The sequence below is a fragment of the Castor canadensis genome, chromosome 17 (genome assembly GCF_047511655.1).
Source record: "Castor canadensis chromosome 17, mCasCan1.hap1v2, whole genome shotgun sequence".
Lineage (NCBI taxonomy): Eukaryota > Metazoa > Chordata > Mammalia > Rodentia > Castoridae > Castor > Castor canadensis.
This window is the reverse complement of record NC_133402.1, coordinates 3,252,634-3,265,992: the sequence shown is the minus strand read 5'-3', so window position 1 is coordinate 3,265,992 and position 13,359 is coordinate 3,252,634. Positions and strand designations below refer to the sequence as shown.

Here is a 13,359-nt window from a genome sequence, read left to right as displayed (position 1 = left end):
TAGGAGAGACAGTGATTACAGTGCAATCAAATGTATTGCAATCAAATGTATTGTCCTGGGTATGGAATAGTGAAATGCAAATGGTATGCTACAGAAGAAAACAAACAAAACAAAAGGTGGCTCTGGTTCTTTTTGCTTTTTCAGATATTTGCAGTGTGTTGCAGTTTGTCAGGCCTTGGCAGTCTTTTTAATAAGGTTGAACCATATGAAATTGCCAGTATTTGGCACTTTGGGACCTACAAAAGCAGCAGTGTCCTGTGGTTCAGCCTGCTAATACACAGCTTTTCCAGTGGTTACATATATTGTAGAGTGAGTTGGGTTTGGACTCCTGCAGTACAGAGTAAGTGTCATTTTTTTGTTGGAATGATAATTGTATGTGAGTGAACTTGAATCAGCTTTGCATCTGAGTTGGGTTGATTTCTGTGCTTGTCAATCTTCTTAAAGTCACTGATGGATTAAGGAGAACTGCACCAACCTCTTTGCGGCCAGTGTTATCCTGCTGCTTTCACATTCATTTGAGAAATAATGAATGAACATGAATTGAAATTCTAAAAGCTTAATAAAACATTTTTGTTATTTTGTTTTATTTTAGTCACAGATGCAAACATCAGTGGGAATTGTACCCACACAGGCAATTGCAACAGGCCCCACTGCAGATCCTGAAAAACGCAAACTGATACAGCAGCAGCTGGTTCTACTGCTTCACGCTCATAAATGTCAGAGACGAGAACAAGCGAATGGAGAGGTTCGGGCCTGCTCTCTCCCACATTGTCGAACCATGAAAAATGTTTTGAATCACATGACACATTGTCAGGCTGGGAAAGCCTGTCAAGGTAAGTGCCCTTTCTGAACTAGTGGCTGTAGTCAGGGTGGAATTGGCCTTTATTATTCTTCTTCAGCTCTTGTGGTCAGAAAGCTGTGTAGACTTGGTGCTGACCTCCTTCTGGTGTGGCTTAGAACATGTTGCTCTCATACCCCACACCTGACACTTAGCTGCCTGTGGAAGGCTCACCTATTGAGGAGAAAGGCAGTTTGTTTTTCTGATACTCTGAACATCTCCTGCATGAGACTGTGCTCTGAGTTCTTTTCCTCCTTTCTCTCATGGAAGACTTTTGTCACTTCTTGAGCACTCCTTGTTGTAAGTGTCTAGATTGTGGGGTGGTTTGGGGCAGTGACTAGCACACATACAGACAAGCTCATGCCCTTTCCTGTACCTCTAGCATCTGTCTTGTGGTTGTTTCAGGGACCTATACCAGCAGCGGCCCACTGCCTTGCTCCTCTGCCCTAGTCTTCAGGCTACTCGTGACAGCCGAGTTGTTCTGGCTGATTGGCAATGATATGGGAGACTGTGTACCACATCATCCCTTGGGAGGGATGAATCAGGCACATCATGTGCCCCCTTTCCCCTCTTTTATCAGGCACCTCCATTCCAATGAATAATGGGTTTCCTGTTAACAACTGTGCTTTCCTGTAATCTTTATCCTCTTTCCTTCTCTTCTTACTTGTGTCATAAACTTTGTGGGGGAAAATCTCGCCCCAGTCTCCCTCTCTCCCGTTGTGACATTTGTGAGTCCCCAGAGTAATCCTGATTGTGATGGAAATGCAGAACAGGGTAAGATTAGACTTCAGAAGATGAAGACTGGAGAATAACCAGGGGCAGTTATCCTCTGGAATCCTTTACAAAGCACCCCAGGTCCCTTCGGAGTCTGTACAGATTTCTTACTTGCTTCTCTATCTGTATTTCTTCAACTGCAGTATTTAGATGATTTCATCTTTAAATATAACTTAACATTTTTATTTTAAGTAGTGACATTGCAGAATTTGTTCTTTTCATTGCAGTTCAGTATTTTAGGTGGAGTAGTTTTTGTTTATTTTGTGGGCTAAATGTTAATCACCCATCATTCATAACATTGCTTCAATGGGAAGTTTTTGTTTGGAATCCTCCACAGTCAACTTACAGACTTTTTGGAAAGCAGCCTGTTTGTAAGTTGAGGACTGCTTATACTGTGTTATGGTTACACTTGTTACCATTGTCTTATGGAATCTGGCATAATTTAGGTGTAATTGAAAGTGTGACGATTTGGATAGAAAAATAACATCTCGTTGTTTTTCTGGTCATAGTTGCCCATTGTGCATCTTCACGACAAATCATCTCTCATTGGAAGAACTGCACACGACATGACTGTCCTGTTTGCCTTCCTTTGAAAAATGCCAGTGACAAGCGAAACCAACAAAGTAAGTGAGCACGGGGACAGAGAAGCTTGGAGATGAGAATAGAAGCTGTTTCTAAAGAGACTATAGAGAGTAGGTAGGGAGCGGGCAGGGGTCACCAGCCACGAAGTGCAAGGATGAGGTAGGGCTGTTAGAGACTCAGGTGCAGCCAAGCTCGGAGGGCAGATGGCTATGGCCATGTTAGGCTTTCATCCACCCTTTCCCTCCACCCTGCTCTGCATACATACATTTGAAGGAGTGCAAACAGCAAAGTTACTTCCATCAAATAGCTGACATGAAGACTTAGAATTTTCCCACACATAACAAGTACAAGGATTTGAGTGTCATGTTACTTACATGGCAGTGCTATCAGGGGAGCTTGAAAGGACTTCTTTGGAAATTGGACACTCCTTCTCCTAAAGCAAATTGCAAAGGCTCTGTCAGTCAAGCTGGGTCAGTGTGCGATCCCATATGGAGACACTTTCGAAGCTTTCTTCCTTCTACTCAGAGTTCCTAGACCTGTTGACATAACTAGCAATTTATTCAACTTCCAATTGGGAGTCTCTGCCCCAGGACTGGCACATCCTGCTCATTCCCATTGTTTTGTCATCTGAGTCATCTGTGTAGCCCTGAGTGTGATCGGTTCTGCAGAGAATTCATCAGGAGGCCTGCATGTGACCTCCAGGTTCCTGCTGTTTTTTAGGCATCAGGGTTATAAGAAGGATTAATATCTCTTTCCATTTTTAAGGCCTTTTCCTGTCATTTGAGTGGTCTTTGGGAGTGTCCCTCATTTGGACAGCTAGCAGTTGACCTTTGGGCTCCTGTCACCCTCTAGCCTGACCCATGCCCTTCCTTAGTGATCTTTCAATATGGCACAGTCTTCCTCATCTTCCTCCCTCTCATTTGTGCCATCTTTCCTCCTCCCCAATTGTGTTCTAAGTGTGTATTCCTCACACTTTTTGATCATCTTCCTCAGGCTCCTGCTGCTGCCTGAGGAACATGTACTGCTTTCTTCCTGGCTCACCATGAGTGGCACAGGGACAGATGGGAGAGCACTCTGATCCTGAGAGTGCCACAGAGTGGAGTGCCAGTGCTGGCCACATGGTCTCCTCTTAAAGTCAGTTTCGCGCATTAGTTAAATTACTCTTTGACCAAAATTTGCATTTTTGATGCAGTTTTCCTAGACATCTCTTATATAAGGTGAAGTTCTAGGATCCTGGGTCTGTTAGAACCAGATATTTGAGACAATAGTTCTAATGGTATGCAATGTGTTTTTCCTCCAAGTTACTATGAAACTTTTTTAAAAAATTAATATATGGTGGTCTAATTTCTTGGTGCTTTAGGTATGTATTTAGTAATAGACTGAAATACTTATTATCAAGTTTATACTTGTAATTCCTTGAATAATGAGCTAGGACTTCATTCTTAAGTTTTAATTTAGGGGTGTGACTTTTCTGGCACCTTTTGTGTTTAGTACGTACTGGCACGATAATTGAAAACTTTTGTCATTCTCTTTTTAAGAAACACTTATGTGGCTTTTGTTTAAAAAAGAGAAAGAAAAGAAAGAAATGTATGTGGTTTGTTTTTCTTAACATCCTTATAACGGCCTTAGTGTTGTGAGGGTGCATGCTCTCTCAAGTGGTAAACCACAGTCTTTCTACTAGTCATACTGTGAGGTGTTTCCTGGGTGATTTGATAATAAACGTCACGTCACAGGGGAGGTTCACATGTATTCTGCACAAAGTTTTGGTAGTTTTTCATGAAAAAAAATGAAAGCAATTACTTTTTAAATTTTTAAGTTCTTCTTAAATTACATTTCAGCTTTGAGTGTGGTATTTGGCTTTATACCTGTAGTTGGGTGAGTAAAGGGTTGTTTTATGTAATAAATGAAAGTTTTAGCAATATCTTTTTTTTTTTTTTCATTTTTCTTTTATTATTCATATGTGCATACAAGGCTTGGTTCATTCTCCCCCCTGCCCCCACCCCCTCCCTTACCACCCACTCCGCCCCCTCCCTCTCCCCCCCCTCAATACCCAGCAGAAACTATTTTGCCCTTATTTCTAATTTTGTTGTAGAGAGAGTATCAGCAATAATAGGAAGGAACAAGGGTTTTTGCTGGTTGAGATAAGGATAGCTATACAGGGCATTGACTCACATTGATTTCCTGTGCGTGGGTGTTAATTCTTTTTGATCTAACCTTTTCTGTAGTACCTGTTCCCCTTTTCCTATTGGCCTCAGTTGCTTTAAGATACCTGCTTTAGTTTCTCTGCGTTAAGGGCAACAAATGCTAGCTAGTTTTCTAGGTGTCTTACCTATCCTCACCCCTCCCTTGTGTGCTCTCACTTTTATCATGTGCTCATAGTCCAATCCCCTTGTTGTGTTTGCCCTTGATCTAATGTCCACATATGAGGGAGAACATACGATTTTTGGTTTTTTGAGCCAGGCTAACCTCACTCAGAATGATGTTCTCCAATTCCATCCATTTACCAGCGAATGATAACATTTCGTTCTTCTTCATGGCTGCATAAAATTCCATTGTGTATAGATACCACATTTTCTTAATCCATTCGTCAGTGGTGGGGCATCTTGGCTGTTTCCATAACTTGGCTATTGTGAATAGTGCTGCAATAAACATGGATGTGCAGGTGCCTCTGGAGTAACAGTCTTTTGGGTCTGTCCCCAAGAGTGGCATTGCTGGATCAAATGGTAGATCGATGTCCAGCTTTTTAAGTAGCCTCCAAATTTTTTTCCAGAGTGGTTGTACTAGTCTACATTCCCACCAACAGTGTAAGAGGGTTCCTTTTTCCCCGCATCCTCGCCAACACCTGTTGGTGGTAGTGTTGCTGATGATGGCTATTCTAACAGGGGTGAGGTGGAATCTTAGTGTGGTTTTAATTTGCATTTCCTTTATTGCTAGAGATGGTGAGCATTTTTTCATGTGTTTTCTGGCCATTTGAATTTCTTTTTTTGAGAAAGTTCTGTTTAGTTTACGTGCCCATTTCTTTATTGGTTCATTAGTTTTGGGAGAATTTAGTTTTTTAAGTTCCCTGTATATTCTGGTTATCAGTCCTTTGTCTGATGTATAGTTGGCAAATATTTTCTCGCACTCTGTGGGTGTTCTCTTCAGTTTAGAGACCATTTCTTTTGATGAACAGAAGCTTTTTAGTTTTATGAGGTCCCATTTATCTATGCTATCTCTTAGTTGCTGTGCTGCTGGGGTTTCATTGAGAAAGTTCTTACCTATACCTACTAACTCCAGAGTATTTCCTACTCTTTCTTGTATCAACTTAAGAGTTTGGGGTCTGATATTAAGATCCTTGATCCATTTTGAGTTAATCTTGGTATAGGGTGATATACATGGATCTAGTTTCAGTTTTTTGCAGACTGCTAACCAGTTTTCCCAACAGTTTTTGTTGAAGAGGCTGCTATTTCTCCATCGTATATTTTTAGCTCCTTTGTCAAAGATAAGTTGCTTATAGTTGTGTGGCTTCATATCTGGATCTTCTATTCTGTTCCACTGGTCTTCATGTCTGTTTTTGTGCCAGTACCATGCTGTTTTTATTGTTATTGCTTTGTAATATAGTTTGAAGTCAGGTATTGTGATACTTCCTGCATTGTTCTTTTGACTGAGTATTGCCTTGGCTATTCGTGGCCTCTTGTGTTTCCATATAAATTTAAGAGTAGATTTTTCAATGTCTTTAATGAATGTCATTAGAATTTTGATGGGAATTGCATTAAACATGTAGATTACTTTGGGGAGTATCGACATTTTTACTATGTTGATTCTACCAATCCATGAGCATGGGAGATCTTTCCACTTTCTATAGTCTTCCTCAATCTCTTTCTTCAGAAGTGTATAGTTTTCCTTGTAGAGGTCTTTCACATCTTTTGTTAGGTTTACACCTAGGTATTTGATTTTGTTTGAGGCTATTGTAAATGGAATTGTTTTCATACATTGTTTTTCCGTTTGCTCATTGTTAGTGTATAGAAATGCTAATGATTTTCCTATGTTGATTTTATATCCTGCTACCTTCCTATAGCTATTGATGATGTCTAGAAGCTTCTGAGTAGAGTTTTTTGGGTCTTTAAGGTATAGGATCATGTCGTCTGCAAATAGGGATATTTTGACAGTTTCTTTACCTGTTTGTATTCCTTTTATTCCTTCTTCTTGCCTAATTGCTCTGGCTAGGAATTCCAGTACTATGTTGAATAGGAGTGGAGATTGTGGGCATCCTTGTCTGGTTCCTGATTTTAGAGGGAATGGTTTTAATTTTTCTCTGTTAAGTATAATGCTGGCTGTAGGTTTGTCATATATAGCTTTTATAATGTTGAGGAACTTTCCTTCCTTTTGGTCTATTTCCCCTTTTATTAGTATGGAATGTCCTTCTTTATCTCGTTTGATCAATGTAGGTTTGAAGTCTACTTTGTCAGAGATAAGTATTACTACCCCTTCCTGTTTTCAGGGCCATTGGCTTGGTAAATCTTCTTCCAGCCTTTCATCCTAAGCATATGCTTATTTTTGTCGGTGAGATGAGTCTCCTGTAAGCAACAAATTGTTGGATCTTCTTTTTTAATCCATTTTGTCAAACGGTGTCTGGTCCGCGTCTTCCCAAGCCGTATGGGCGCCGGCCACTGGCAGCCCCGGGGGCCCTCCTCGTTTCTCCGTTTAACGTGAAGTGGAGATTCTCTGCACCAGCTGGAGATGTGGAAGGGTCAAAGTTATGCCTTTTCTCGGTGATTATGCCTGCAAAGTGTGTCTCCAGCGTCTCTCCAAGATTTCACTATAGGAGGGTCGCTTTCTGCTTCCTACCTCTAGCCGCCATCTTGGAATCTCTTAGCAATATCTTTTCTGTAAACTTTTGTTGCTTTTTATCTTCTTCTAAAGCATATTGTGCTTATGGTACTCGAGCCCTTGTTCAGGAACTTGGAGAGAAAAGTATGAATCTGACCCCCTGATAGCTTAAGTTTGGGTTCTGGAAACCAAATAATACTTTGAAAATAATGTGACCAGCGTGATGTACACCTGTCTAATCCTAGCACTAGGGAGGCTGAGGGAAGAGGAAAGCCTGGGTATATGACAAGATCCTGTCTCAAAAACAGTAACAACAAAAAAGGATTGAGTAGGGACAAGTTGGTGCTCTCAGCAGTCCTTGTTGGGAGTGTGGGGGTGGCAATCAGCATGTGAAAACCAGCAGCCCTCAGTGGAGTCCAGTTTGAACAAAATAACTATGGAAGAACATTCTAGATAGCATCAACAGTGTTAGCATAGCACATAGCCTATGAGGGACTGGGTTTGATTGGACTCAGATGCTTGTGTAGGTGAGGTGACTCGGAGGCGGTCTATAGCAAGCTTCTAAAGATCAGAGTGCTCTACTGAGACCCACTGCACCCACTGTAAGGATGCAGCACTAGGGGAGCTGCTGGCTCTGCCTTCTAGGCATGACTTTACCCAGTGTACGTTACCTTGATAGGCACATATCCCAGTCTCTTAACTTCTGAAATTGGTGTCTTTACTGAGAGAACCTTCCCAAGAATCACCTGTGGTGCTCAACTGATGTTCTTTGAAGTGAAACCTAGACTGTTGGTTACTTTTTGGTCCTGTATTCAGATTGTTTGATTTTTCTTTTAAATGTTTCCTAGAAACTAATCACTGATCTTGAGTTATGCATTTATTATACAAATATTCATTTGTTGAATAATTAGGACTTTTCTAATGTCAGTCCTGGCATCTTACCTGCAGTAAATTCTTTGTGGTATGGCCTGGGTTCCTCTACTGGAACCTGTGAGGCTCTTGCTTCTTAATAATGGAGTCCTCAGACAGGCAATAAGGTGCTCCCAGGTTGCTTATTAGAAATGTAGAAATTCGGGCCTATCTCAGACCTCTTGTATTAGAAGTGGCATTTTTAACAAATCTCCAGGTGCTTGGTGTGCACATTAAAATCGGTGATGTGCTACTCAGCATGCCTGCAAGGGGCAGGTGTCTGGGCCAGAGGTATAGAGAAAGTTGGAGGTATTCTCTGAAGGAGGCCATGGGTTTCCTAATTCTGAATCCCACAAAGACTTAGACCAGTACTTCAGGGTCATCCCCAGACCCAGACTTGGCTAAGTGCCAGCGCTAGCTGTTCTTCATGGTCAGCAGCCCTCCAACCTATTTTTCTTTATCTCCATTGCTTTGGACTTTATTACTTGGCTTGGTCTGGCTATTTATTCCTTTTTTGTTGTTGTTCTTTTTTTTTTTTTTTGGCATGGGGGGGTAACTCTTGATTGTTTGAAACACCTTCCTTTGTTATATTGAGTCAAAATTTACTTCCTCAGAACTCAGCCTTATCTAGTGCCTACTTGACTCCACTCAGAAGGCCTGCTGTCCAGATACCTCCAACGGATGAGTGGGAATGGGAACTGGGACCTGAGTAGCTATAGAAAAAGCCATGGGGCTTGCTGTCCCTGGCCTAAGCACTAGTTGTTGGTGATGGGTTTCATCAGAATAGCTGCTCCTTGCCCTCTTCTGTGTCTCTCGGCTTCTGAGGAAAGCCTTCTTTGAGAATGTGGGTCATGTCTGGGGACTCAACAGATTTCTCTTAGTTATTGTGCCCTGTGCTGCACATAGGGAGAAGATGTGATGGGGGTAAGTCCTGGCCTGCCACTGCTGAGATGTCTGTGAGTCTGAATAAATTCTAGCACTTTTTTTTCTGTAGAAATGTAAGGAATGAGTAGAGCAACTGCCTTGTTTGTTTTTGTGATGTGTCTCCCACCACCCTGACAAAGCTTTGAAATTTGATTTTTGTCAATTTTTCTTGGATTTCCAAATCTAGTCCAGTTTACTGAGAATGATTGGGGACTGAAATTTTCTGGTTAATTGAGTGTTTCAATTAGCAACAAATACTACACAAGGAAGCTCTGAGTAGAACAATCTTTCTGCTCCATGGGGAAGGACTACCTTCTCCCTACATGAAGAATGGCAGGTGAGTCCCAGAAAGAGCCCACTATAAACTTGGTCTTTTGTTTCATGAGCCATGGGCTCTTGCTTTAGCTACAACAAAAGGGGAATGGTGAGGTAGGAAGGGCATTAGGCAGATATAGGCATACTACCTGAGATGCCAAGGAGAACCCAAACTAGCATATTAGGACATGTCAGTGTGAGATTTAACATCCTAAAGACAGATGATGCAAAAACCACAGCATTAAGCTCCAGGAAGGAAGGGAGATGTAAAAATGGCAAAAAGATCAAGGAATTTATCAACATCAATAATGTGGACAGTTGATGAATGTAGAAGACCTCCTTCTCAGGATGCAGGTAAATGGAACATTGCTGTTTTTAGCACTCTGTTCATTCTTGTTCAGCCCCAGGGCACTTAGTGGGACAGTGTGGGGAGGACTGGTCACTTGACTGGATGGCTGCAGGTTCCTGGGATTCTGTATGGCATTTCATAGTCCTGTGAGGCATGTGGCAGGTAAGGGATAAACTGGACTCTCATACGGACTCTACCTTCCAGGGATGTATGGGACAATGAGAGGATTCAGGATGTAAGCTGCAGTTTAACATACATTGGGTGGTCACTACTTCACTCTGTTGTTTTTCCCAGTAGGTCCTAAGTTAGGTTGTTCAGAGACTTTGTGCTTACCACCATATCCAGGAACCTGGCAGAGTGTACTCTCTGAGTCTGCTGAGTGAATGAATGAGTGAACATAGGAAGTGTAAATGTCTAAAGATAAGTGGAGACTCAGTGGGCCCTGTAGGAATTTTAAGAAGGATCAGGAAACCTTTTTCTGACTGTTGGTGGCACCCTAAGTTCTCAAAACAGAGTTGATGATTGCTTTTATGTGTCTCCCCTGTCAGCCATTGCTCCACAATAAATGCTCTTGTCCCCTGTCCTTGGGTGTGTTAGTGCTGTTTCATTTAATAGCATTATTTGAATCTCTCATTGGGCTGTGCTTCATTGTCAAGTCTCTTACTAGTTTCTGATTTCTTTTCTTTCTGAATTATTAGAAATATCAACTTCTGAATGTCTATTTGTCTTCTGACAAGTATAAAAATAAGTTATGTTACATTGTTATTGTTTACATAGTTAAGCCTTTTGTGAATGAGGCACTGGCTTACCAAGTAAGAGGCATTCATCTGAAAGTGGACATTTTGGCTAAATGGATGGCATTTGGGGAAGTACGGTTGAAAGGAATATAGTAGAATAAAGTTATTAAAGCATGTCTGTTGTGTCTTCACCCAGAAAGAAAAGGCAACATATATTTTGTTTCTTTAAATTCCTGGTCACAGTCTGTCACTGTGTCTATCAGTTATAGTCCAGGTCTGTTTCTCTTACACCACAGGGTGATAGGAAAGTAAATTGTCCTGGGCTGGGCATGTAGTAGTAGAGCACTTGCTTAGCTTAGTATGTGAGAGGCCCTAGGTTCCATCCCCAGCAGCCTTTAAAACAACAATAGCAACAAAAACTACCATTATTAGTTTCCTTTTTCTATGTCATAGTTCTTTTTAAAAATTTAGCCTATTGGATCAGAAGTATGGTGGATATATTAACTATCACACAAAATATTTTTAAAGATATTATACATGACTGTTTCATCTACACACTTATCATAAGGTGTACCTAGGGAATTGCTTTTCATTTATAATAATGAGGTGCTCAGTGAGTGTAATTGTGTCTAATGAGGGTTAATGAATTTGAGATATGAATATTCTTATTAGAAAAGTTAATAGTATGGAATGGGTAATTACCAAGAATTTTTTTCCTATTTTAGTTTAATTAGGTTGCTCTAAGAAGTATTTGAGTTATTTATTATGCTTGCACTGATGGTTGAAAATGTATGAATATGACTCTTATTTTACACTTAAAGGCCTGAATTTGAAAGACAGACTTTGTGAAAGTGTTTCACGTCTCAAAAAATCATATGTTGTAGCATCAGTTTTATAAGCTGCTATTTTACTCTAAAGTTTGCATAAGTTAGATAGGAACACATAAGAAAAAACATAAAAATAGTATGTCAGAAAACTTCTGCTATATGGTAAATATTTACCAAATGAGGATGGTTGGATGAATGAATGGACCTGTGGGTGGGCGGGCGGATGGATTGAACTTGAAATGGCCAAGGAAATGAAGTTTGGTTCTTCTCTCAGTTAATTTGAAAGCTATTTGGAACAGAGTTCTTTATGTCAGCATAGCTTTTTCCTTTAGTTTGGGTTTGGGCAGCTGGATGCCAAACTGCTTGTGGGCCTGGATAGAGGTAGCTGATAATGGCTTCATGAAGCAAATTTAGGTCCTAAACATCAGGGATATTGAGGTGATACTTGGATAAATGAAAACACATGTAGAACCATCAAGCCTTGTTTCATGCCTTAGTTTTAGCTAGTCAGTCCCTATCTTGAATAGCTTCAGATAGGGAGAGAGCCCAGTATGATTTTTGCTGTTAATGCTGTCATTGTACAGGTAAGTTTTGAAGAATTACAGATTTGTTATTTAACTGGGTACAGTGGATTGCTCTTGTAATCCCAGCACTTGGGAGACTGAGGCAGGAAGATCAAGAGTTCCAAGACAGCCTGGACCACATAGTGAGACCCTGCCTCAAAAAAAAAACAACAAACAAAATGTTATTTAGAGGATCACGTTGTAGACTTACTAATAAAAACCAGGTGTCACCTCACCTCTGCTAATCCCTCTGTGCCTATGCAGGAGAGCAAGGAGGATGTGGTGGGGGACTTCAGGAAAAAAGATTTCTTTCTTTATCTTAGAGTTGACTGCTCACCCCCACAGAATCAAGCACCTGATTATTTAGTGATCTCTGTGGGGCTTTTATGATCTATTACTTTCTGAGATAGAAATGTGGATTTCCTTCAGCTTTTTGTTCCTTAACTACTGCCAGACAGAATAACTGAATAGAATAGAATTCTTTATTTCACCCAGCTCCTTTATTGATAAGCCTTGTTTTAATGCTTTATTTGATTAGATTTTATTTGCTTCTCAGTTTTTTAATTATTTGTGGACTTTTTCCTTTTTATTTATCTCTTTTGCCTGTCTGTCTCTTTTTCTAGCCATCCTGGGGTCTCCAGCTAGTGGAATTCAAAATACAATTGGTTCTGTTGGCACAGGGCAACAGAATGCCACTTCCTTAAGTAACCCAAATCCCATAGACCCCAGCTCCATGCAGCGGGCCTATGCTGCTCTTGGACTCCCCTATATGAACCAGCCCCAGACGCAGCTGCAGCCTCAGGTTCCTGGCCAGCAACCAGCACAGCCTCCAGCCCACCAGCAGATGAGGACTCTCAACCCCTTGGGTAGGTAAAAGAGCACTCAAGAACTCCCTTTGTCTAAAATCGAAAGGATAACAACTCTTATTGGAAACTGAGGCTGTTTTTAATTCTGTTTTTACTTCAAATTTAGTAATTAAAATAACCTAAGTAAAAAGCCCAAGTGGCTAATGCAAGGAAGATGGCCCATACTTACAGAAATTGCAGCATTTTCAAGTGAAGTAGTGTTTGGCTGCTTGCTATGCTGCTTCTATCTGGGCACTTTCATTTAGGACATCCATGTGGCTCAGAATGCAAAAATTCTACAAGTTAGAATTATGGTTGCACCAGTTGGGTGGACTACTTATTTGCTGAGGAATTGGGAGGAATCTGCCGGTTCCTGTGCACATTTTGGTCATGGTTTACTCACCATTGGATATAGCCGATCAGACTTGGACTAGTCAGCAACAGGAGTCTCAGAAACCCTCTACTGTCACAAACTTCTGGGCACACACAAGTTTTGCCATTCTTGCATATTTCCTTAACTTTTTTTTTTGGAGGGTGAAACTGGAATTTGAACTCAGAACTTTATGCTTGCAAGCATGCACTCTACTGCTGGAGCCACACCTCCAGTCCATTTTGCTCTGGTTATTTTGGAGATGGGGTCTTGAGAACTATTTGGGCTGGCCTCAAACTGCAATCTTCCCTATTTTAGCTGGGATTATAGGCATGAGCCACCAGCGCACAGCTAACTCTTTTTCTAAATGGATACGATCTTTTTAACCTCAGGCTCACACTGTGTGAGCAGTGCTGTGGGTGAAGTCATGACTGGTGGTGCTAGCTTTATTCTCTTCCTAATTGAACAAATATTTTAGACTCGAAAGTCTTTCTTTAACCAGTTAAGGGCTTGCAGT

At 41.0% G+C, this 13,359-nt stretch overlaps 1 protein-coding gene across 2 annotated transcripts in view; it reads left to right on the top strand.

The window, feature by feature from the left end:
- The window catches only part of Crebbp (CREB binding protein), a 127,294-nt gene that overhangs the window by 70,315 nt on the left and 43,620 nt on the right, over positions 1-13,359 (top strand). The window contains exons 4-6 of one of the 2 annotated variants that reach the window (XM_020156526.2): positions 593-833; positions 2,122-2,235; positions 12,251-12,493. In XM_020156526.2, the coding sequence (XP_020012115.1) occupies positions 593-833; positions 2,122-2,235; positions 12,251-12,493 (598 nt within the window). The remainder of the gene's footprint in view (positions 1-592; positions 834-2,121; positions 2,236-12,250; positions 12,494-13,359) is intronic. The other variant, XM_074059246.1, reaches the window with a different exon arrangement.